The sequence below is a fragment of the Pristiophorus japonicus genome, chromosome 6 (genome assembly GCF_044704955.1).
Source record: "Pristiophorus japonicus isolate sPriJap1 chromosome 6, sPriJap1.hap1, whole genome shotgun sequence".
NCBI classification, from domain to species: domain Eukaryota; kingdom Metazoa; phylum Chordata; class Chondrichthyes; family Pristiophoridae; genus Pristiophorus; species Pristiophorus japonicus.
The window spans coordinates 140677067-140702830 of NC_091982.1; the positions used below are offsets into that span (position 1 = coordinate 140677067).

General features: G+C 46.6%; 1 protein-coding gene and 1 pseudogene across 1 annotated transcript in view; one reads left to right on the forward strand and one right to left on the reverse strand.

The window, feature by feature from the left end:
- ryk (receptor like tyrosine kinase) overlaps positions 1–25764 on the reverse strand; it is a 316752-nt gene that overhangs the window by 76272 nt on the left and 214716 nt on the right. Inside the window, exon 11 of the mRNA XM_070884019.1 lies at positions 2366–2498. Within this exon, the coding sequence (XP_070740120.1) occupies positions 2366–2498 (133 nt within the window). The remainder of the gene's footprint in view (positions 1–2365; positions 2499–25764) is intronic.
- Positions 13624–15814, forward strand: LOC139265246 (peptidyl-prolyl cis-trans isomerase-like 1; annotated as a pseudogene).

Here is a 25764-nt window from a genome sequence, read left to right on the forward strand (position 1 = left end):
GGTAGAGCGGTTTAGGGAGGGAGTTCCAGAGCTTGGGGCCCAGGCAGCAGAAGGCATGGCCACCAATGGTTGAGCGATTATAATCAGGGATGCTCAAGAGGGCAGAATTAGAGGAGCGCAGACATCTCAGGGGCTGGAAGAAATTACAGAGATAAGGAGGACGAGGCCATGGTGGAATTTGAAAATAAGGATGAGAATTTTGAAATCGAGGCGTTACTTAATGTTAGCCAATGTAGGTCAGCGAGCACAGAGGTGATGGGTGAGCGGGATTTGGTGCGAGTTAGGATACGAGCAGCCGAGTTTTGGATTAGCTTTAGTTTACGTAGGGTAGAATGTGGGAGGCTAGCCAGTTGGTATAGTTCTAAATAGTCCGAGGCCTAAAGAACAGATGGTGGGTGGAAAAAGCGCAGGAGATCAAGCAGCTAGCCGACAATCACGACGTGCGTGGATTTTTTAGCGCAGTTAAGACCACCTACGACCCAAGCACTGTAAGCCCTATTCCACTGAGAGCCAATAGTAGAGAGGTGCTCAACAAGGACAGCGAGGCAGTCAATGCCCGATTGGATGAGCACTTTGAGTATCTCCTCAACCAAGACTTTCGCTCAATTTTCCCCAATGCCGTTTTTTTTGGCATATTTCAAGAGTTACTCCCGTTTTTTTTTGACTCCGACTACTCCAAAAAAAACTTTAAATTTTCCCCGCGCTAATTTTTTAAATTGGCACCGCACAGCCGGTCCTTTAGCTTCGGGGGGCGGGGTGGGGGTGAAAGAGAATGGGGGAATGGAGCCTAATGTCTGCGCCAAAAAAAGGATGTCCCCCTTTTGCGCATGCACGATAAAAAAGGAAGTTTTTTTACGTGACTGCTACGGGCGCGCATGTACCCGTTCTGCATGTTCCCGGTCTGCATTCGGCCATTTTTAAAGAGCCAGTTGTGTGTGAGAACTTTGAGTGCTGTGAGAGAACTTTAATTCTCGTGGAAAAAAAATCGGAGCTGCAATATGCAATGCAGCTCAAGGACCAAGAATTTCTCACAAGAGGAAGTGGAGGACCTGGTTACTGTAATTGAGGCTAGGTGGCACGAGCTGGACACCAGCTGAGGTCACAAAAGTTTCAGCAAAAGAAATGAAGAAATGCTGGAACCAAGTTGCAGAAGATTACTGTGCAATGGTGACCACCCCGAGGTCTGGAGGCCAGTGCAAAAATAAGTGGCCAGACTTTAGTCAAGTAGTTAGCGCAAGTAATATTTTCATTTATTCACTGGAATTGCAATTGTAAATGTGACCATCTGTATGTCCCACCCAGCAGAAAGACACACTTCCTAATAAGTTCTATTTTCATCTTTGCAGAGGAAAGTGGCACACAGCAAGAGAGAGAACTCGAACAGGCTGGCAAATCTGCATCCACTGACACCCTTGAAAGACAGGGTCGCTGCTTTGATGGGTCCTGCCTGGAGAAAAGCAACCACCACTGCACAAGCTGCGCCCACATTCGAGGGAGAGGGTAAGTCCTGCAAATTCCACATTCTGGCTTTGCTAAAAGTCAAGTACTGCGTGGGCTAGCTTTGCTTCGGTTCATGGGGATGTCTCGGTTAATGCAATGTGCTAGCATTCATCGTGGTCCTTCAAATGAGCCTGCTGCCTGCGCTGTGTGAACCTACTCATGCCACCCACCCTGCCCCCTCCTCTGCTGCTGTTCTGTTATATTTTGCAGAACTTGATTTTATTTGATGAATTTTGTGGCCTGTTTATAACAGGCTCAATCTTTATTTTTGAGTTGAAGCACTGGCTCTTGAACTAGAAAGGTACATTCTCTAGGGGCTGAGAGCACCAGAGATTGACGTAATTGTGCGAGATTTTGAGGGTAAATTGGAACCCCATTCCACAAACAATGGTATGGCACCTACAATCTCAGAATATATTTCTGAATAGAAGACACATTAACTTGGTTATATTGCACCTTTAACATAGAGAACGCTGAAGGGTTGATAACCAGAGGGCACATATTTAAGGTGATTGCCAAAAGAACCAAAGGTGACATGAGAGAAAAACTTTTTTATGCAAGGAGCGGTTAGGATTTGGAATTCATTGCCTGATAGGGTAGTGGATACAGATTCAATAGTAAAGGGAATTGGATAGATACTTGAAGGAGAAAGAAATTGCAGGGCTATGGGGAAAGTGCAGGGGAGTGGGACTAAAAGAGCCGGCACAGGCATAATGGGTCAAAATGGCATCCTTCTGTGCTGTATCATTCTATCAACACAAAGCATTTAAACTCAGATATAACATGCTAGATGCTTAGTTAGGTCCAATCTTTTAACTATGGTAACTATGAAATGTACAAAAAAGTGGTAGTGCTTAGTAGTTACCTGTGGATTGTTGGCCTCAGCAAGCTTGCACTGTCGAAGGAAGAGTTTCAGATTCCCCCAATTCATATAGGGTAGCAGTACCATAGGCCTCTCCCCATCCTCTATGCAAACGTGATTGATGGGCAGCAGATTTCTAGTCAGAAAAATGGCAGAATTAGTCACCAACAAACCACATCTCTTTTACTCTTTCTATTTTCCAAACCAGCCTACTGTAGACATCAGCTCGCTTATGCAACAGATAAACAGTTACAGCTCCACAACCTCAGACAACGTTGCTCCATGGTCAGTGACACAATATTCCTAAATCACACACAAGGCTCAAATTCAAAAGAAGCTAAGGCAGAATGTCAGTGGCGGAATGGAATCAAACATTGGCCCGAGTATGCATATCACCACTAGCTCAAACTGAACCTAGGTTTCTCAGGCTGTTCTGCAGTACATCATTACTTTAATCCACCAAGCCAATTATGAAATCAAACAGAGGAAAACAAAGAGCAGCGTTAAGCACAGTACAGATACACAAGATTGTATTTTATGTTTTGCAACCCAGCACCATCCCACGGTATGAGCTGTGGCTCAGTGGGTAACACTCACCTCTGAGTCAGAAGGCTGTGGCACTAAAGATCCCATGGTGCTATTTTGAAGAAGAGCAGGGATGTTATCCTTGGTGTCCTGGACAATACTTATCTCTCAATCAACATCACTAAAAAAAGATTATCTGATCATTATCCAAGGTGAGCTGTTTGTGGGAGCTTGCTATGCCAAATTGTCTGCCACATTCCCGACATTACATAAGAACATAAGAAAGAGGAGCAGGAGTAGGCCATTCAGCCCCTCGAACCTGCTCCTTCATTCAATACGATCATGGCTGATCTGATTATGGACTCAGCTCCACTTCTCCGCCCGCTCCCCATAACCCTTTATTGTTTAAGAAACTGTCTATTTCTGTCTTAAATGTATTCAATGTCCCAGCTTCCACAGCTCTCGGAGACAGCGAATTCCACAGATTTACAACTCCCAGAGAGGAGAAATTTCTCCTCATCTCAGTTTTAAATGGGCGGCCCCTTATTCTAAGATCATGCCCTCTAGTTCTAGTCTCCCCTATCAGTGGAAACATCGGGCTCAAGTTTCAGCCTGAGTTGCTCCTATTTTTTTGGAGCAACTAGTTTAGAATGGAGCATCTTAGAAATTGCAATTCTCGGCATTTAGTTTGCTCCAGTTCTAGCGAGTTAGAATAGTTTCATTTTGGAACAGTTTTTTTTTCAAAAGGGGGCGTGTCCAGCCACTTATGCCTATTTTGCAAGTTTAGGCAACGAAAACTTAGTCAAAACTAACTTAGAATGGAGTAAGTGTAGATTTTTGTACGCTCAGAAAAACCTTGCCTACACTTTAGTAATTAGGCACAGGGAACGAGAGATGGGGGGGGGGGGGGGGGGAAGGGAAGTTTAGCATTAAACACTTCACTTTTACAAATAAAGAGCCATCATCAATAATAAATGATAAATAAATCAATAAATCAACCAATAAATCAATCACTATAATGTTTTGAAAATGATTACACCATCCCACACCATAACTAGTTTTTGACATAGCAAATTTGTTAATTAATTATTGACATGCCTAATCACAACCGACTATCTCAGCTAGTTCCTCCGAACGTACGTTTTGGATTACAAGCTTACTGCTTCATGCATTGCTAAATCAGACGTGCTTCAGAACTGCCCCTCCTTTACCATATTGATTGCTTTTACAGAATTCTAGGTAAACTAACACAAATCTACATGCAACAGGTAGGTGGAGATAAAAGCTACTTTAAAACATCCAGTAACACAGGATCTTTACACCCTCAAGTGATTTTTGTATAGTTTATCAAATTATTTGAAGCTGTCTGCACAACAATACATTTTTAGCTTTGTCATTGTAAACTCCCAAATGGCTGAGCCACTGTGAGAAAGCTCATTGTATTTGCTTCTTCAGAAATTAATGCAAAAACACACAACTCCATGGGGTGGGGGAGAACAGACACATGTTTAGGAACAAGCCCATCTTTTTTTAAATAATCTGAAACCCAGCTTTTCTCCATACCCTTCAATCATTTTCTCTCCAGAAACTTACCTTAACTCATTTATATTATTACTCTCTGTTGATATCTCTCTCTCTCTCGAGCAACTTCTTCCACAACGTCATTACTCTTTGTGTAAATAAATGTTCACTGACTTCCCTCCTTGTTCCATGATACAATAATAAGGCATGAATTCGGGATGGTGCATGCTTGATGATTCAAATGGCCCTCTCTCATTCCAGACTTTATGTTCTTTATAGTACTTCCAGCTGAACGCGGCAGGCACGGTTCCCGTAGGTCACGGCGGGGAGCCCATTCGGCCAGGGCTAGGGACGGTGTGCTTCGGGCCCCTCCCACACAGCCTGCACAGATTCGGGGGCGAGGAGTTAATGCACATGCGCACACACTCTAGCGCGCATGTGCAGAGGTCCCGGCAGTTTTCAGCGCCGGGACCTGGCTCCGCCCCCCTGCCCCTTGTGCTGCGCTACGCCAAGGGCTTCATCGTTCCCGATGCGGGGACAATAGCAAGGTAACTTTTAGGTTTCTGTTCTAAAGGTGCACCGTTCTAAGCTTGGGGCCGCCGACCTCCTGCTGCTGCCACCGCCAGACTCTCCCTCTGCGTGGGCCCCTCCGATCCGCCGGCCATCCCTCGCACCCCGTCTGCAGCGCCCCACCGGCTCACCCCGCCCCCCACTAGGCCCGCCTCTGCAGGGCTGCTTGCCTGTTGGGGCTGAGGCTGCAGGATCTCTGTGTGAGGTCCGGGGCTGGGGCTTGTTCTGCTTGCCTGTGGGGGCTAAGGCTGCAGGATCTGTGTGGCTTGAGGTCCAGGGCTGGGGCTTGCTCTGCTTGCCGGTGGGTGGATTGAGGCTGCAGCTCCAGCTCGGTCAGCGCTGCTCTCTGGGGACCCGGGGCACGGCAGCACCCTAGGGAGCAGCAGCCTGTGGAGTGGTGAAGTCTTCCCAGCTCCCACGGACCGCCCCATCCACCTCCGGCCGAGGAGTGTCGGCCCATCGCCTGCAACGGCCCACAAAGGTAAACCGTGAGTCTTGTTCCCGTGGGATACCTGCACCTCCGCTCTGCCAAGAACAGGTATTAGTTCTCTGGTGCAGGTATGCAGCTTCGCCGTGACCAGCTTAGGTCGTGCAGCTGGGTTAATCCACAGTTTATCAAAAGTTCTCCGACTCATCAACGATGGACCCGAGCCCGTGCCCACTTCCATACTCACAGGGACTCCGTTGATTTTTACTTCCATTATCACTGGGGGCGAATCGTCGGTACACGTGTACAGTCCCAACACCTCATCTTCTTCTGCCTGCTCCTCGCTGGATGGTGGATCATCCCCCATCTCCTCAGCAACATGGTGAGTCCGATTTCTTTTACACATATGCTGAAGGGGGCCTTTCATGTGGCAGGTATTGCACGTGTACTCCGCAAACCTGCACCGGTGAGCCCCATGGCTTCCTCCGCAACGCCAGCATGGTGCTGCTTGATTGCATGGTGCTGCTTGATTGGCCCCCCCTCAGCGGACTCTGAGTTCCAGGACCCCGAGGTCCGTGCTCTCTTCCCCAGGCAGAGCCACGTTCTGCAGTTTTGTCCGTGGTGGGCGCTATTCTGTGGACAGTGCCTGCCGGGTTTGAGATTGTGGATTATTTGCTTGGTGCTGCAAGTCGAGGTCATATATGTCCGGCTGATGGTGATGGCCTTTGTCAGAGTGACTGTGGGTTCCGTGGCTAACAGCTTGTGAATGAGGCCCTCATGGCCAATCCCCATAACGAAAACGTCCTGCAACGCCTCGTCAAGGTGTGCGCCAAAATCACATGGCGCCGCACGTCTCCTGAGGTCCGCAGCATATTTGGTGACATCCTGGCCCTCAGGTCTGCAGCGATGGTAAAATTTGTATCTGGCCGTGAGGATGCTCTCCTTTGGTTTCAACTGGTCACGAATGAGTTCAGTCAGCTCCTCATATGACTTGTCCCTGGCACTCCCGGGTGCCAGCAAATCCCTGACGAGACAGTAAACCTCATCTCCACAACTGGAAAGCAATATCGCCTTACGCTTATCTCTCATTGCGTCCGTGTCCTCCGTTTGCTGTGAAGTAGTCCTCGAGCCTTTCCGTAAAGGCCTCCCAATCATTGCCCACGGTAAAATCCTTTAGCGAGCCCAGAGTAGCCATGGTTGCGTGGAGTTCGTCAGCTTCCTTGTCGCCAATGTGGTGTATGTAACACACAAATCACTGACTCCACACGGTCTGGTGTTAATCTAACTGCTGTGACCTTAGTCCTTTATTGAACAGCCTCAGAGTGACTCTCAGGTGTGGTGGTCAGCCTTTCATACTGCCTCTTGCAGGTACTTTCAGGTTTCCCACCACAGCGCCCTCTGTGGTGCACCATTGTTCTTGTATTACATTTAAGGTACCAGGACGATACACACATCAATACATAACAAAAACTGCGCGCAGTATTCCAGGTGTGGCCTCACCAATACCTTACATAGCTGTAGCAAGACTTCCCTGCTTTTATACTCCATCCCCTTTGCAATAAAGGTCAAGATACTATTGACCTTCCTGATCACTTGCTGTACCTACAAACTATCCTTTTGTGTTTCAGGCACAAGTAGTCCCAGGTCCCGCTGTACTGTGGCACTTTGCAATCTTTCTCCATTTAAATAATAACTTGCTCTTTAATTTTTTCTGTCAAAGTGCATGACCTCACACTTTCCAATATAATACTCCATCTGCCAAATTTTTGCCCACTCACTTAGCCTGTCTATGTCCTTTTGCATATTTTTTGTGTCCCTTCTCACACATTGCTTTTCCTCCCACCTTTGTATCATCAGCAAACTCAGTCCCTTCATCCAAGTCATTAATATCAATCGTAAATAGTTGGGGTCCCAGCACTGATCCCCGTAGCACCCCACTAGTTACTGGTTGCCAACCAGAGAATGAACCATTTATCCCGACTCTGTTCTCAGTTAGTTAGCCAATCCTCAGCTAAGAATTACAACAGTGACTACACTTCAAAAGTGCTTTAAGACGCCCGATGGTAACAAAAGGTGCGATATCAATGCAAGTCTTTCTTTTCAAACAAATTGCCGCTGCATTCATGAACTTCCATTCCTCTCCCCTCAACAATTCTCAACCTCTTGATAACATTCTATTTCAATTCCACAAAAATATATGGGAGGCTTTTGAGAAAAATATGGAACAATTAGAATTGCTTTAAGTGAAACTGTAACAGGTTCTACTTGGAATATACATCTGAAAGCGGCCAGTTTAGCGCACAGATGGTGTTTCCTCGTGTTGGAGGTCTGGATGCTCATCTAAACATTTAATCTAGTATCTGTGGCCCCTCGTTCTTGAACTCTCAACTACTCCACTCCAGGGACTCGAGCATAAAAAAAAAATCTAGGCTGACACGCCAGTGCGGTGCTGAGGGACCACTGCATTGTCGGAGATGCCACCTTTCGGGTGAGACACTAAACTGAGGCTCCATCTGTTCTCTCAAGTGGACGTAAAAGATCCCATGGCACTATTTTGAAAAAGAGCAGGGGAGTTATCCCCGGTCCTGGCCAATATTTATCCCTCAATCAACATAACAAAAAAAAGATTATCTGATCATCATCACATTGCTGTTTGTGGGAGCTTGATGTGTGTAAATTGGCTGCCGTGTTTCCACACATTACAACAGTGACTACACTCCAAAAGTACTTCATTGGCTGTAAAGCGCTTTGAGATGTCTGGTGGTTGTGAAAGGCGCTATATAAATGCAAGTCTTTCTTTTTTCTAGTAACATTCTGCTTCCATCTACCCTACGCCATCCTTTCATAATTTTAAACGCCACATTATTTGCATTGCTCCAATGAAATAAGGCCTAATTTTTCAAGTCTCCCTTTGCATTTGTATTTCCTCATAAAGGCAGTATCCTGGTGAATCTGCATTTTACCTGCAATGTACCAGGATGCTAAGAGACTGCAGGGTGACTTGGACAGATTAGGTGAGTGGGCAAATGCATGGCAAATGCAGTATAATGTAGATAAATGTAATATTATCCACTTTGCTGGCAAAAACAGGAAGGCAGAATATTATCTGAATGGTGACAGATTAGGAAAAGGGGAGGTGCAACGAGACCTGGGTGTCATGGTACATCAGTCATTGAAAGGTGGCATGCAGGTACAGCAGGCGGTGAAGAAGGCAAATGGCATGTTGGCCTTCATAGTGAGAGGAGTTGAGTATAGGAGCAGGGAGGTCTTACTGCAGTTGTACAGGGCCTTGGTGAGGCCACACCTTGAATATTGTGTACAGTTTTGGTCTCCTAATCTGAGGAAGGACATTCTTGCTATTGAGAGAGTGCAACGAAGGTTCACCAGACTGATTCCCGGAATGGCAGGACTGACATATGAAGACAGACTGGATCGACTAGGTTTATATTCACTGGAATTTAGATGAATGAAAGGGGATCTCATAGAAACATATAAAATTCTGACGGGATTGGACAGGTTAGATACAAGAAGAATGTTCCCGATGTTGGGGAATTCCAGAACCAGGGGTCACAGTCTAAGGATAAGGGTAAGCCATTTAGGACCAAGATGAGGAGAAACTTCTTCACTCAGAGAATTGTGAACCTGTGGAATTCTCTACCACAGAAAGTTGTTGAGGCTAGTTCGTTAGATATATTCAAAAGGGAGTTAGATGTGACCCTTATGGCTAAAGGGATCAGGGGGTATGGAGAGAAAGCAGGAATGGGGTACTGAAGTTGCATGATCAGCCATGTTCATATTGAATGGTGCTGCAGGCTCAAAGAGCCAAATGGCCTACTCCTGCACCTATTTTCTATGTTTCTATGTACCCTTTGTAAAGCCTCAGGGTCCTTCCTAGTTATAACAGAGTGAGAGAGGGAAGATATATGAGCCATAGGCTTTGCAAGCTCTGCATCTGCTACAGGGGTACAGCTTTAAGAAACTCTATAAAATGTCAGAATGACCAAGGCAAGGCGATTAAGGTCAAACAAGAACAACTCCCAGCTCGAAGGATGAAAGGCAGGGAAATTGTTCAGTTGGGGAGAGGCTCAAGAGGAAGGAGCTAAGAATGAAATCTGTATGCTGGAAAGAAATCAGTTATCGTTTTCTTCATTGCTGCACTTAAAAAACACAACTGCCGTTGGTGAATAAACCTCTTGTTTTGAATATTAAGCTCCAGCCTGCGAGTCTAATTAACCACTGGGTCCTGGCCTGCTTCACTAGTGTAGGGCTCAATACTACACACTGTACTCCAACAGAGGACTCGGCCCTCCCTATCCCTGTAACCTCCTCCAGCCCTACAACCCTCCCTATCCTATAACCTCCTCCAGCCCTACAACCCTCCCTATCTCTGTAATCTCCTTCAGCCCTACAACCCTCCGAGATCTCTGTGTTCCTCCAATTCTGGCGTCTTGCGCATCCCTGATTTTAATCGCCCCACCATTGGCGGCCGTGCCTTCAGTTGCATGTGCTCTGGACTTCTCTCCCTAAATCTCTCCGCCTCTCTCTCCTTTTTTAAGATGTTGCTTAAAACCTACCTCTTCTGCTCGAATATCTCTATGTGGCTCAGTGTCAAAATTTGTTTGATAACTCTCCTGTGAGGCACCTTGGAACGTATTACTATGTTACTTAAAGGTTAGATAAAGATGCAAGTTGTTGTTGGCTTAAGGCTTTATATAGGCTCGTCATTCTGTGTTAGACCAGGGATCGGTGTCTTTACCCACTGGATCTGCAGAGGGAAACACTAAAAAAAAATAACTCTCTGGGAGTTGTGTGCCTCCATTATAGAATACATTCGTGTTTGGTGAGTTTCTTGATCAATGAAGTATAGCTCTTGTGGGCTGACAATGGGTTAATCAGATATTGTAATATTTATTGTAACATATGGGGCCCAAGTTTCGGGCCGCGCCTAGAACGGCGCAGCCCCGACCTGGACGCCCGTTTTTCGCGCCACAAAGTGCGCCTAAAAAAAACTTCCAGATTCTCCAGCTCCCTGCAGGTCCTCTGGCCCTCGGCGCAGTACGAGCTGTAGGGGGCGGAGCTAGGTCCCTGCGCTGAAAACAGTGCCGGGACCTCTGCACATGCGCGCTACAGTGGGCGCGCATGTGCAGTAGCTCCAGGCGCCCAAAACTGTGTGGGAGGGGCCCGGAGCACGCAGCCCCTAGCCCTCGCCCAGCTCCTGCTTCCTCCCGACCCGACTCCCGCTCCCCCCCCCCCCGCCCCAGGACCCAACCCCCCGGACTGGACCCGACCCGCACCGAACCGACCTCCCTCCCACCACCCCTCCGACCCGAACCGTGCTCCCGACCCCCCCCCCCCCCCCCGGACCGGACCCAACCTGACCTCCCTTCCCCCGCCCCGAACCGACCTCCCTCCTCCCCCTCCCCGACCCGTGCTCCATGCCCTCTCCTCTTATTGCCCTTCCTGCCCAGTTTGCCCACTTAGGACTAACCTCACCAATCTCCTTCCCATCCGGATCACCCCATTGACCACTACTGCCTTGGACTCTGCCAGTAAATCATTCATTGCCCCACCACCACAGCTCCTTCCACAATGTCCTTTTACTCACAAGCAAGGCCCTTGCCATCTATAAATCTACAACCTTGCTGTGGGTGATTGCACTTACACTGAAATTTGGCTCCTGTGTGGTGCCACTTGCCCCTTACTGAAATCTCCCACCCCCACCTATACATTGTACCACTTGTCCCAATCAAAATGTGATGGTGGTGGTACGGCCCTTCCTGCCAAGTCACACCTTGCTCTCTTCCCCATTCCTCGGGTGCGTTCTCCTCTTTTCAACACATCACCTTGTTCCATTCAATTCAGCCCCTTTAAAATCCTCCCCCTAAAATCCTCCTCCTTTTCCTCCACAGCCCCTGCACTGAGCAACTCCTGATTTCAATCTCTATCTCAGCTCCTCATTCCCCCTCTCTTCTGAATTGACTGCCCTCCTGTCCTCTCAAACTCCAAGAGGTTCAGACTTGAATGTATCTGGTGCAGAACTGGTTTTGTCATAAATTACCAGATCTGGCTGGATCCCATTTGAGCACCATCAGGTCTCACTCCTCAGGATCAGCCTGGAGAGAATAGATAACCACCAGCTTCTTTTCTCCACCGCCAATTATCTCCTTAAACCCCTTTTCTCTGTCCTATCCAATGGGCTTCTTTGTCATCAAGACTGACACCATCCATTCAACTGCCCCTTCTCCCTTGCCCAACAAGCCAAATCTCACCCCAGGCTTTGAAGCATCAGTCTGGATTATGTGCTCAAGTGTCTCGAGTGGGACTTGAATCCATGACTCTCTCACTCAGAGGAGAGAAGAGCTTGTCAAGGCTGGCTCCTGTTAACATTAGTCTGCGGAGCCTTTGTCAGAATGAGAATAAATTACAGATGAACAGCATTGAAAAAGGAAAAGGGGAAGGGACACAAACATACACACAGAAGAGTAGAAATATGATGACAGGTAAAGTGCTTAAATGTTAAACAGGAGATGGCGTGGAGGTCCCGATCTGCGTGACAACACCAGCGGCAGGTCGGGCCATAAAAGGAGCGGCGAGTGACCTCGGGAGCAGCGTGGGGGCATACTACTCGAGGGAGCAGCGCGATCTGGTGCAGGAGGGTGACGGCAGCGAAGAGTGACGTCATCAAGGTCTAGGTCGGTGTTTGGAGCATGGGCAGATACAGCAGGAGCGGCGAGGTCGGGGCGAAGGAGCAGCAAGAGCCTGTGGAGGGACGTGATCGAGGCCCAGGAGAGGCGCGAGTTCGGGGCCAGGGGCAGTATGGGCCAGCCCACACTGCGATATATGTGTACACTAGGTCCGTGCAGCAGAGCTGGTCTCCAGTCATCTTGGGTAATCCTTGCCACTGGACCAAGACCTAGCTCTGTCAAGCCCGTGTGATGGCTGGTGTGCAATGGCCACCACTCGTTAAAAAAATCCATGCACAAACATCTTCCACCCTTGAGGATGTAGTTCGGGGTCCTTCATTTGAAACACCTGTGAACTCATCCTTTCTTGCCGTGGAAGCAAGCCATCCTCGATTCGAGGGGCAGCCTATGAAATAGCTGAAGTGATAGTACATGAGACAATAGGAGGCATAATGAAAGGGCCGTCCCACCTGGCTGGACAACGTAGGAGAGGTGTTGGAGGATGGTATGGTCAACCGTGTCAAAGGCTGCAGGCAGGTTGAGAAGGATGAGGAGGGTTCATTAACCATGGTCACAGTCACATAGGATGTCATTTGTGACTTTGATAAGGGTAATTTCAGTACTGTGGCAAGGGTGGAAACCTGATTGGAGAGATTCAAACATGGCGTTGCGGGAAAGATGGACATGGATTTGGGAAGGGTCAACATGTTCCAGGACTTGAGGGGAAAAGGAGGCTAGAGATGGGGTGGTAATTTGCAACAACAGGGAGTTCCGCTAAGTGCTGCGCTGTGATCAAGAGTGGGTTTTTGAGAGGGGTAATGGCGACAGATTTGATTTGAAGGGGAGGAAGAACCATTAACAGTATCAGCTAACATGGGAGCCAGGAAGGAAAGGTGGGTGGCCGGTAGTTTGATGGGAATAGGGTCGAGGGAGCAGAAGATGGGTCTCATGGACAAGGTGAGCTCGGAGAGGGCATGAGGGAAGATAGGAGAAAAACTAGAGAAAGATGTGAGTTCAGGGCTAGGGCAGGGGGGAACCTTAGGGGAGATTTGGCCTGGTGGAAGGGAGGGAGGCATTAGAGGCAGTTTAACAGATGGTCTCAATCTTAGTGACAAAGAAGTCCATGAGTTCCTCATACTTACTGTTGAAGGCAAGGGTGGAGGGGACAGGGGAGAGGGGTTTAAAGCCGCCTATGGTTATCTTGGCATTCCAGGATGATCCTGGAATAGTGAACAGCATTAACAGAGGAGAGCAGGACCTGATTGTGCTTTGTGTGGTTCAGCCAGATCTGGCAATGAATGGCTAAACCACTTGCCTATCACAAATGTTCAAGTCTGCATCCCTTGGACTTAAGGGAATGGAGCTGAGGGTCGAACCAAGGTGAGAGTAATGGTTTTAATGGGGCAAGAGCATCAAAGATGGAGGCAATGGTGTGATTGAACAGATCCGCCTGTATGGAGCTGGGAGTTGGAGTCGGCTCACACAGCCACTCACTCTGGTGCAACGGGAGGCCCGAGCGAGCGAAAGCACAGAGAATGTCGGCGATTCCTCCGGATGCCAGGCAACCCCAGAATGTGACACTGTAAACGACTATGGGAAACATATTATCGGAATTATAATGGAAGCATGCACCAAAATCCTGCAGAAACGTCGCTGAGCTGGCTCAAACAGGTTATTACAATGGTACAAAGTTCCATAGAGTCATCAGTGGTTTTGTGATTCCAAGAAGCGATCCAACTGGAAAAGGTCGAGGAGAGTCATCTATTTATGGAAAGCAGTTTAAAGATGAATTTAGAAACATAGAAAATAGGTGCAGGAGCAGGCCATTCGGCCCTTCGAGCCTGCACCGCCATTCAATGAGTTCATGGCTGAACATGCAACTTCAGTACCCCATTCCTGCTTTCTCGCCATACCCCTTGATCCTCCTAGCAGTAAGGGCTACATCTAACTCCCTTTTGAATATATTTAGTGAATTGGCCTCAACAACTTTCTGTGGTAGAGAATTCCACAGGTTCACCACTCTCTGGGTGAAGAAGTTTCTCCTCATCTCGGTCCTAAATGGCTTACCCCTTATCCTTAGACTGTGACCCCTGGTTCTGGACTTTCCCAACATTGGGAACATTCTTCCTGCATCTAACCTGTCTAAACCCGTCAGAATTTTAAACATTTCTATGAGATCCCCTCTCATTCTTCTGAACTCGTGAATACAAGCCCAGTTGATCCAGTCTTTCTTATTATGTCAGTCCCGCCATCCCGGGAATCAGTCTGGTGAACCTTCGCTGCACTCCCTCAATATAGCAAGAATGTCCTTCCTCAAGTTAGGGAGACCAAATCTGTACACAATACTTGAGGTGTGGCCTCACCAAGGCCCTGTACAACTGTAGTAACACCTCCCTGCCCCTGTACTCAAATCCCCTCGCTATGAAATCCAACAGGCCATTTGCTTTCTTAACTGCCTGCCTGCTGTACCTGCATGCCAACCTTCAATGACTGATGTACCATGACACCCAGGTCTCGTTGCACCTCCCCTTTTCCTAATCTGTCACCATTCAGATAATAGTCTGTCTCTCTGTTCTTACCACCAAAGTGGATAGCCTCACATTTATCCACATTATACTTCATCTGCCATGCATTTGCCCACTCACCTAACCTATCCAAGTCACTCTGCAGCCTCATAGCATCCTCCTCGCAGCTCACACTGCCACCCAACTTAGTGTAATCCTCAAATTTGGAGATACTACATTTAATCCCCTCGTCTAAATCATTAATGTACAGTGTAAACAGCTGGGGCCCCAGCACAGAACCTTGTGGTACCCCACTAGTCACTGCTTGCCATTCTGAAAAGTACCCATTTACTCCTACTCTTTGCTTCCTGTCTGACAACCAGTTCTCAATCCACGTCAGCACCCTACCCTCAATCCCATGTGCTTTAATTTGGCACATTAATCTCTTGTGTGGGACCTTGTCGAAAGCCTTCAGAAAGTCCAAATACACCACATCAACTGGTTCTCCCTTGTCCACTCTACTGGAAACATCCTCAAAAAATTCCAGAAGATTTGTCAAGCATGATTTCTCTTTCACAAATCCAAGCTGACTTGGACCTATCATGTCACCTCTTTCCAAATGCGCTGCTATGACATCCTTAATAATTGATTCCATCATTTTACCCACTACCGATGTCAGGCTGACCGGTCTATAATTCCGTTTTCTCTCTCCCTCCTTTTTTAAAAAGTGGGGTTACATTGGCTACCCTCCACTCCATAGGAACTGATCCAGAGTCTATGGAATGTTGGAAAATTACTGTCAATGCATCCGCTATTTTCAAGGCCACCTCCTTAAGTACTCTGGGATGCAGACCATCAGGCCATGAGGATTTATCAGCATTCAATTCCATCAATTTCCCCAACACAATTTCCTGACTAATAAGGATTTCCCTCAGTTCCTCCTCCTTACTAGACCGTCTGACCCCTTTTATTTCACAAAGATTTAAAATTCACAGGTGCAGGGATCCTTGCCATGGCAAATGCAGGCCCAGATACGAATGACAGCCAGTTCTTTTTAACTTTGGGACCTACACTACTGCTGGATGGCAAACACACAATCTTTGGTCATGTGTGCTAAGGGTTGTCGGTAGCTAAATGCATTGAAATAGTGCAGACCAACCGTGAAGGCCGACCTACAGATGACGTAACAATTCTGAAAGCCCCTGTAAATAGAGTGAATTAAGGCTGTTATCCTGTAATTATGGTATTCATGTAATAATTCAAAATAAGTCCTGGGTAGTGGTGTTTGTTTTTAAATAAACTTCCTGTATACAAATTTGTTGGGGTGTATCCATAGGACAACTGAGTATAAGACGAGGCATACTGTTTTGCCCTTGTACAAGACCTTAGTCAGACCACACTTGGAATACTGTACCTTAGAGCAGGTTAGTGGGGGACAGTTTATTAAATAGATTAGGCAGGACCAGGGGTCATAAATTCAAGTTGTATAGGGCTAGAACAAGGTTCGATATCAGGAGATGGTTCCTTTCCCAGAGAATAGTAGACCTCTGGGACAAGCTGCGTTTCATGTGGTGGATGCAGACTCGCTGAATTCCTTCAAGCGAGAGCTGGATTTGTTTCTGGCTGCGGCAGAGATCATCTCTTACAGAAGGTAGGTTACTGCAGGGAATTCAGGGCCAGAGTGATCTCCTGGACTAGTTTCGCTCGCCTAGATTGGTCAGAGAGGTATTTCCCAAATTCCCCCCCACCAAATTGGTCTGGTTTTTTTAATGTTTTTTTGCCTCTCCCAGGAGATCACATGGTTTCGGGTGGGGTGGAATGCATGTGTGTGATGCACAAGGTAACACAATTGTGTGGGACAGGCTCGATGGTCTTTACCTGTCTTTCATTGTTCGTATGTTGTGGTGAAAGGCAGCCAAAAGGCTTGACAGTCGGGAATTTGAAAGTGCAGTTTGTCAGTGACTTGGGGGTGAGTTTTTTTTCAGGGGTGGACACAAGGAAGTGGGGTTGGGAGGGGGAAGGGGGTTGTCGGTGGAGAGTGATACAAGAAAATCAGAGATGGACTTCTCTTTGATTGATATGATGGGAGTAGGGAGACTGCGTGAGATGGCAAAACTGAGGGAGTGGCAATGAATATAGGTAAGGGTGTTTATACGGAGGGATCAATTAAGGAAGCAGAGGGCAGTGAACTCAGAGGACATAGAAACATAGAAAATAGGTGCAGGAGTAGGCCATTCGGCCCTTCGAGCCTGCACCGCCATTCAATAAGATCATGGCTGATCATTCCTTCAGTACCCCTTTCCTGCTTTCTCTTCATACTCCTGATCCCCTTAACCGGAAGGGCCATATCTAACTCCCTCTTGAATATATCCAATGAACTGGCATCAACAACTCTCTGTGGCAGGGAATTCCACAGGTCAACAACTCTCTGAATGAAGAAGTTTCTTCTCATCTCAGTCCTAAATGGCCTACCCCTTATCCAAAGACTATGTTCCCTGGTTCTGAACTTCCCCAACATCGAGAACATTCTTCCCGCATCTAACCTGTCCAGTCCCGTCAGAATCATATATGTTTCTAGGAGATCCCCTCTCATTCTTCTAAACTCCAGTGGATAAAGGCCCAGTTGATCCAGTCTCTCCTCATATGACAGCCCAGCCATCCCTGGAATCAGTCTGGTGAACCTTCGCTGCACTCCCTCATCAGCAAGAACGTTCTTCCTCAGACTAGGAGACCAAAACTGAACACAATATTCCAGGTGAGACCTCACTGAGGCCCTGTACAACTGCATAAGACCTCCCTGCTCCTATATTCAAATCCCCTAGCTATGAAGGCCAACATACCATTTGCCTTCTTCACTGCCTGCTGTACCTGTACTTTCAGTGACTGATGAACCATGATACCCAGGTCTCATTGCACCTCTCCTTTTCCTAATCTGCCACCATTCAGATAATAATCTGCCTTCGTGTTTTTGCCCCCAAAATGGATAACCTCACATTTATCCACATTATACTGCATCTGCCATGTATTTGCCCACTCATCTAATCTGTCCAAGTCACCCTGCAGTCTCTTAGCGTCCTCCACACAGCGCACACCGCCACCCAGTTTAGTGTCATCCGCAAACTTGGAGATATTACACTCAATTCCTTCGTCCAAATCGTTAATGCATATTGTAAAGAGCTGGGGTCCCAGCACTGAGCCCTGCGGCACCCCACTAGTAACTGCCTGCCATTCTGAAAAGGATCTGTTTATCCTGACTCTCTGCTTCCTGTCTGCCAACCAGTTCTCTATCCACGTCAGTACATTACCCCCAATACCATGCGCTTCGATTTTGTACACCAATCTCTTGTGCGGGACCTTGTCAAAAGCCTTTTGAAAGTCCAAATACACCACATCCACTGGTTTTTCCTTGTACACGCTACTAGTTACATCCTCAAAAAATTCCAGAAGATTCGTCAAGCATGATTTCCCTTTCATAAATCCATGCTGACTTGGTCCGATCCTGTCACTTGCTTTCCAAATAGGCTGATATTTCATCCTTAATGATTGATTCCAACATTTTCCCCACTACTGATGTCAGGCTAACCGGTCTATAATTACCCGCTTTCTCTCTCCCTCCTTTTTTGAAAAAGTGGCATTACATTAACTACCCTCCAGTCCATAGGAACTGATCCAGAGTCAATAGACTGTTGGAAAATGATCACCAATGCATCCACCATTTCTAGGGCCACTTCCTTAAGTACTCTGGGATGCAGACTATCAGGACCCAGGGATTTATCGGCCTTTAATCCCATCAATTTCCCTAACACAATTTCCCGCCTAATAAGGATATCTTTCCGTTCCTCATTCTCACTCGACCCACTGTCCCCTAGTACATTCGGAAGGTTATTTGTATCTTCCTTTGTGAAAACAGAACCGAAGTTTTGGTTCAATTGGTCTGCCATTTCTTTGTTCCCCATTATAAGTTCACCTGAATCCATCTTTACTAATCTTTTTCTCTTCACATATTTATAGAAGCTTTTGCAGTCAGTTTTCATGTTCCCTGCAAGCTTCCTCTCGTACTCTATTTTCCCTTTCTTAATTAAACCCTTAGTCCTCCCCTGTTGAATTCAAAATTTCTCCTAGTTCTCAGATTTGTTGCTTTTTCTAGCCAATTTATATGCCTCTTCCTTGGTTTTAACACTATCCTTAATTTCCCTCGTTAGCCATGGTTGAGCCACCTTCCCAGTTTTATTTTTACTCCAGACAGGGATGTACAATTGCTGAAGTTCATCCATGTGATCTTTAAATGTTTGCCATTGCTTATCCACCGTCAACCCTTTAAGTATCCTCTGCCAGTCTATTCTAGCCAATTCACACCTCATACCGTCGAAGTGACCTTTCCTCAAGTTCAGGACCCTAGTTTCCGGATTAACTTTGTCACTCTCCATCTTAATAAGGAATTCTACCATATTATGGTCACTTTTTCCCAAAGGGCCTCGCACAACAAGATTGCTAATTAGTCCCTTCTCATTACACAATACCCAGTCTAGGATGGCCAGCTCCCTAGTTGGTTCCTCGACATATTGGTCTAGAAAACCATCCCTAATACACTCCAGGAAATCCTCCTCCACCGCATTGATACCAGTTAGGTTAGCCCAATCTATATGTAGATTAAAGTCGCCCATGATTACTGCTGTACCTTCATTGCAGACATCCCTTATTTCTTGTTTGATGCTGTCCCCAACCTTACTACTACTATTTGGTGATCTATACACAACTCCCACTAGCGTTTTCTGCTCTTTGGAATTCCTCAGCTCCACCCATACCGATTCCACGTCATCCAGGCTAATGTTCTTCCTTACAATTGCATTGATTTCCTCTTTAACCAGCAACGCCACCCCGCCTCCTTTTCCTTTCTGTCTATCCTTCCTAAATGCTGACTACACTTGTATGTTGAGTTCCCAGCCTTGGTCACCCTGGAGCCATGTCTCCGTGATGCCAATCACATCGTATCCGTTAACTGCTATCTGCGCAGTTAATTCATCCACCTTATTCCGAATACGCCTCGCATTGAAGCACAGAGTCTTCAGGCTTGTCTTTTTAACACACTTTGCCCCTTTTGAATCTTGCTGTAATGTGGCCCTTTTTGCCTTGGGTTTCTCTGCCCTCCACTTTTACTATTCTCTTTTCTATCTTTTGCTTCTGCCCCCCCTTCTATTTCCCTGTCTCCCTGCATAGGTTGCCATCCCCTTGCCATATTAGTTTAACTCCTCCCCAACAGCACTAGCAAACACTCCCCCTAGGATATTGGTTCCGGCCCTGCCCAGTTGCAGACCGTCTGGTTTGTACTGGTCCCACCTCCCCCCAGAACCAGTTCCAATGTCCCTGGAATTTGAATCCCTCCCTTCTGCACCATTTCTCAAGCCACGTATTCATCTGAGCTATCCTGCGATTACTACTCTGACGAGCACAGAGCATGATGAGTTGAGATGGAGGTTGAAATCACAGAGGATGAGAAGTTGTTTGGTACAGAAGCTGAGGGAAGAAAGCAGTGAAGATATCTCAGTGATAAACTTGGCGTAGTACTTGGATGGTGGTAGAGAACAAGGATTCTAAATGACTGGTGAAAAAAAAGTCAACACCAAGGGTGCAGAGCACTCTGCCATCACACTGTTCAGAGAGTCACCATCCTAAGCACTTGTGTATCGGAGGACTAGAGCAAATGCTCTACTCTATGGTTGGAGGTCATTGAATTCAGTATGGTTAGTTTCTGGCACTCTTGTGTTAAATTACTTCACACATTTGGAACTTTGGTCTGGCAAGATACAGCAATTAGTTAGTATCCCCCTTCTCCTGCCTCTCATGGGAATCCTACTTCCAAATGCCTGTAGATAGATGAATTATTCTAATGTGTCTCCAGTGTTTGCAGGCATCTAGTCTGCCCGTTAGGAATGGTAATCTGGCTATTATTGGTTCTGCCAAAGTAATTGGCACTCTTGTTCAGGAAATCAAATTGTTTATGCAATGTGCTGTTGATGTATTGTCCAAGGACGAGTGCTAGTTTTGCCCACTTCCTCAAATCCTCCTCTCTAGAATTTACCCGAGAGTGGAGTTCCCAATGAATATAGCATAAGCAGGGACTGTGACTTATCTCATTTGGCACACTTTCTTGGGATATGGGTAGGGGAACCTTCCAGTGACCCTTGGAGAATATTGTTTGCTTTGCTTTGACTATCCTTGTGGCACCGACAAACACCAAGATTGCATCGGTGCTGTGATCCCTTAGTTCCCCTTTGAAGGTATTGGATGCAATACACCCTTGATTTGCAAAGTATTCAACACCAATCATTACTAAATGTCCTGTGCTGCTTAATACAGGCATTCTGTGCTGTTGGTGGACTTTCAGTACTGTGGGGCCTAAAAGGCTTCTCGGGGACCATTTACTGTTGGTGTTTTTTCACCATCAATTGGTGCCGATGCACATTGTGTAACAGCTAACATAGAAAATAGGTGCAGGAGTAGGCCATTCGGCCCTTCGAGCCTGCACCGCCATTCAATGAGTTCATGGCTGAACATGCAACTTCAGTACCCCATTCCTATAGAAACATATGGGCTTTGCTGTATTTCTTCGGTTTGTTGTGCTTGTCTGTCATGTCTGAACAATGCAATGCAAATTTCCCACGTCATTTTCCAGCAATATTGGGAATTAACCCACTTTGCATAATATTTAAAGACTTGGATATATTCTAGTGTAGACATGCTGACCCAACTCTCAAGCCACTTAAGTATGCTTCTCATGCAAGTAATCTAGTTCATGGGTCAGTGCCGAAAGGCACAGCGTCATATTACAGCCAGCTGGGGCACACATTGTGCTGAGTATGGAATTCCAATTTGTTCATGCTTTTGTTTGTACTCTGCTTTATTTGCTCTCTAATCTATTGACCATAGGACCCAGATTATTGCTTTTCTTTATAGTGTATATTTGTCCTGGAAAGGGCAGACTAACATGGTCATTTCTAGAGGTTCACCACCTGACCTTGGCTCGTGGGAAATAAAATTAGAGACCAGACAAGCTGTTTTAGGTACTGTTTATCCAATCTAATCTACTCCTCAATAGGTTATGTGCCAATAGGCTCCATGCAACAAATTTAGAAACGTTAAGAAAAATTAAGTGGTAAAATACTATAGGTACAGGGCTTTATAAGATTGTCTATCTGCAGATGTTTCATGTTCAGCAAGTGGCTCCTCCAGAATCAAGCAAGCCTTGGCACTTAAAAAAAAAAAAAAAAAATTTATTCATGGGATGTGGGCGTCACTCACAAGGCCAGCATTTATTGCCCATCTCTAATTGTCCACGAGGTGGCGAGGTGCTTTCTTAAACCGCTGCAATCCATAGGGTGGAGATACTCCTACTTTGCTATTAGGTAAGGAGTTCTAGGATTTTGACCCAGCAACAATGAAGGAACGGCGATATATTTCCAAGTCAGGATGGTGTGTGACTTGGACGGCAACTTGCAGCGAATGGTGTTCCCATGCGCCTGCTGCCCTTGTCCTTCAAGGTAGTAGGGGTCGTGGGTTTGGGAGGTGCTGTCGAAGAAGGCTTGGTGAGTTGCTGCAGTGCAGATGGTACACACTGCAGACATGGTGCGGCGGTGGTGGAGGGAGTGAATGTTTAAGGTGGTGGAGCCAATCAAGCGGGCTGCTTGTCCTGCTTCTCGAGTGTCGTTGGAGCTGCACTCATCCAGGCAAGTGGAGAGTATTCCATCGCACTCCTGACTTGTGCCTTGTAGATGGTGGAAAGGCTTTGGTGAGTCAGGAAGTGAATGGCATGCTGCAGAATATCCAACCTCTTACCTGCTCTTGTAGCCACAGGATTTGTGTGGCTGGTCCAGTTAAGTTTCTGGTCAATGGTGGCCCCCCACCTCCCACCGCCCCAAGGATGTTGATGGTGGGGGATTCGACAATGGTAATGCCATTGCATGTCAGTGGGAGGTGGTTAGACTTTCTCTTGTTGGAGATGGTCATTGCCTGCCATTTGGGTGGCCCAAATATTACTGCTAACCGTTTTCTTAAACCCCTCTCCCCTATCTCCTCCACCCTCACCTCCAAGGATGAGGAATTCATCGACTTCTTTGGGCTGGATTTTCGGCTTTCTCCGTTTTTGGGCGAAACGTGATACGTAAAAATTACTGTCCAATTAGTGTTAGCGATTAATTGCCAAACTTTCGGTACTTGGAGCCAGGGGCACAGTGCAAAGGGAGGTGTTGCACTATTATTCGGGGCGCAAAAACGGGATCCTCGCCAACTTTAGTTTGGGACCAGCAGCGCTCCGAGAGGCGCCTTGGGAGGGGGAAAAAATGTTTTTAAAACACATTCAAAACACATTGCCAACACCCTTACCTGACAAATTAAAAAGTAGGACCTCAAAAGTAGTAATCTCGGGATTGCTACCAGTGCCACGTGATAGTCAGAGTAGGAATCGCAGGATAGCGCAGATGAATACGTGGCTTGAGCAGTGGTGCAGCAGGGAGGGATTCAAATTCCTGGGGCATTGGGACCGGTTCTGGGGGAGGTGGGACCAGTACAAACCGGACGGTCTGCACCTGGGCAGGACCGGAACAAATGTCCTAGGGGGAGTGTTTGCTAGTGCTGTTGGGGAGGATTTAAACTAATATGGCAGGGGGATGGGAACCAATGCAGGGAGACAGAGGGAAACAAAAAGGAGGCAAAAGCAAAAGACAGAAAGGAGATGAGGAAAGGTGGAGGGCAGAGAAACCCAAGGCAAAGAACAAAAAGGGCCACTGTACAGCAAAATTCTAAAAGGACAAAGGGTGTTAAAAAAACAAGCCTGAAGGCTTTGTGTCTTAATACAAGGAGTATCCGCAATAAGGTGGATGAATTAATTGTGCAAATAGATGTTAACAAATATGATGTGATTGGGATTACGGAGACGTGGCTCCAGGATGATCAGGGCTGGGAACTCAACATTCAGGGTATTCAACATTCAGGAAGGATAGAATAAAAGAAAAAGGAGGTGGGGTAGCATTGTTGGTTAAAGAGGAGATTAATGCAATAGTTAGGAAAGACATTAGCTTGGATGATGTGGAATCTATATGGGTAGAGCTGCAGAACACCAAAGGGCAAAAAACGTTAGTAGGAGTTGTGTACAGACCTCCAAACAGTAATAGGGATGTTGGGGAGGGCATCAAACAGGAAATTAGGGGTGCATGCAATAAAGGTGCAGCAGTTATAATGGGTGACTTTAATATGCACATAGATTGGGCTAGCCAAACTGGAAGCAATACGGTGGAGGAGGATTTCCTGGAGTGCATAAGGGATCATTTTCTTGACCAATATGTTGAGGAACCAACTAGGGGGGAGGCCATCTTAGACTGGGTGTTGTGTAATGAGAGAGGATTAATTAGCAATCTCATTGTGCGAGGCCCCTTGGGGAAGAGTGACCATAATATGGTGGAATTCTGCATTAGGATGGAGAATGAAACAGTAAATTCAGAGACCATGGTCCAGAACTTAAAGAAGGGTAACTTTGAAGGTATGAGGCGTGAATTGGCTAGGATAGATTGGCGAATGATACTTAGGGGGTTGACTGTGGTTGGGCAATGCCAGACATTTAGAGACCGCATGGATGAATTACAACAATTGTACATTCCTGTCTGGCGTAAAAATAAAAAAAGGAAGGTGGCTCAACCGTGGTTATCTAGGGAAATCAGGGATAGTATTAAAGCCAAGGAAGTGGCATACAAATTGGCCAGAAATAGCAGCGAACCTGGGGACTGGGAGAAATTTAGAACTCAGCAGAGGAGGACAAAGGGTTTGATTAGGGCAGGGAAAATGGAGTACGAGAAGAAGCTTGCAGGGAACATTAAGGCGGATTGCAAAAGTTTCTATAGGTATGTAAAGAGAAAAAGGTTAGTAAAGACAAACGTAGGTCCCCTGCAGTCAGAATCAGGGGAAGTCATAACAGGGAACAAAGAAATGGCAGACCAATTGAACAAGTACTTTGGTTCGGTATTCACTAAGGAGGATACAAACAACCTTCCGGATATAAAAGGGGTCAGAGGGTCTAGTAAGGAGGTGTAACTGAGGGAAATCTTTATTAGTCGGGAAATTGTGTTGGGGAAATTGATGGGATTGAAGGCCAATAAATCCCCAGGGCCTGATGGACTGCATCCCAGAGTACTTAAGGAGGTGGCCTTGGAAATAGCGGATGCATTGACAGTCATTTTCCAACATTCCATTGACTCTGGATCAGTTCCTATGGAGTGGAGGGTAGCCAATGAAACCCCACTTTTTAAAAAAGGAGGGAGAGAGAAAACAGGGAATTATAGACCGGTCAGCCTGACCTCAGTAGTGGGTAAAATGATGGAATCAATTATTAAGGATGTCATAGCAGTGCATCTGGAAAATGGTGACATGATAGGTCCAAGTCAGCATGGATTTGTGAAAGGGAAATCATGCTTGACAAACCTTCTGGAATTTTTTGAGGATGTTTCCAGTAAAGTGGACAAAGGAGAACCAGTTGATGTGGTATATTTGGACTTTCAGAAGGCTTTCGACAAGGTCCCACACAAGAGATTAATGTGCAAAGTTAAAGCACATGGGATTGGGGGTAGTGTGCTGACGTAGATTGAGAACTGATTGTCAGACAGGAAGCAAAGAGTAGGAGTAAACGGGTACTTTTCAGAAAGGCAGGCAGTGACTAGTGGGGTGCCGCAAGGTTCTGTGCTGGGGCCCCAGCTGTTTACATTGTACATTAATGATTTAGACGAGGGGATTAAATGTAGTATCTCCAAATTTGCGGATGACACTAAGTTGGGTGGCAGTGTGAGCTGCGAGGAGGATGCTATTAGGCTGCAGAGTGACTTGGATAGGTTAGGTGAGTGGGCAAATGCATGGCAGATGAAGTATAATGTGGATAAATGTGAGGTTATCCACTTTGGTGGTAAAAACAGAGAGACAGACTATTATCTGAATGGTGACAGATTAGGAAAAGGGAAGGTGCAACGAGACCTGGGTGTCATGGTACATCAGTCATTGAAGGTTAGCATGCAGGTACAGCAGGCGGTTAAGAAAGCAAATGGCATGTTGGCCTTCATAGCGAGCGGATTTGAATACAGGGGCAGGGAGGTGTTGCTACAGTTGTACAGGGCCTTGGTGAGGCCACACCTGGAG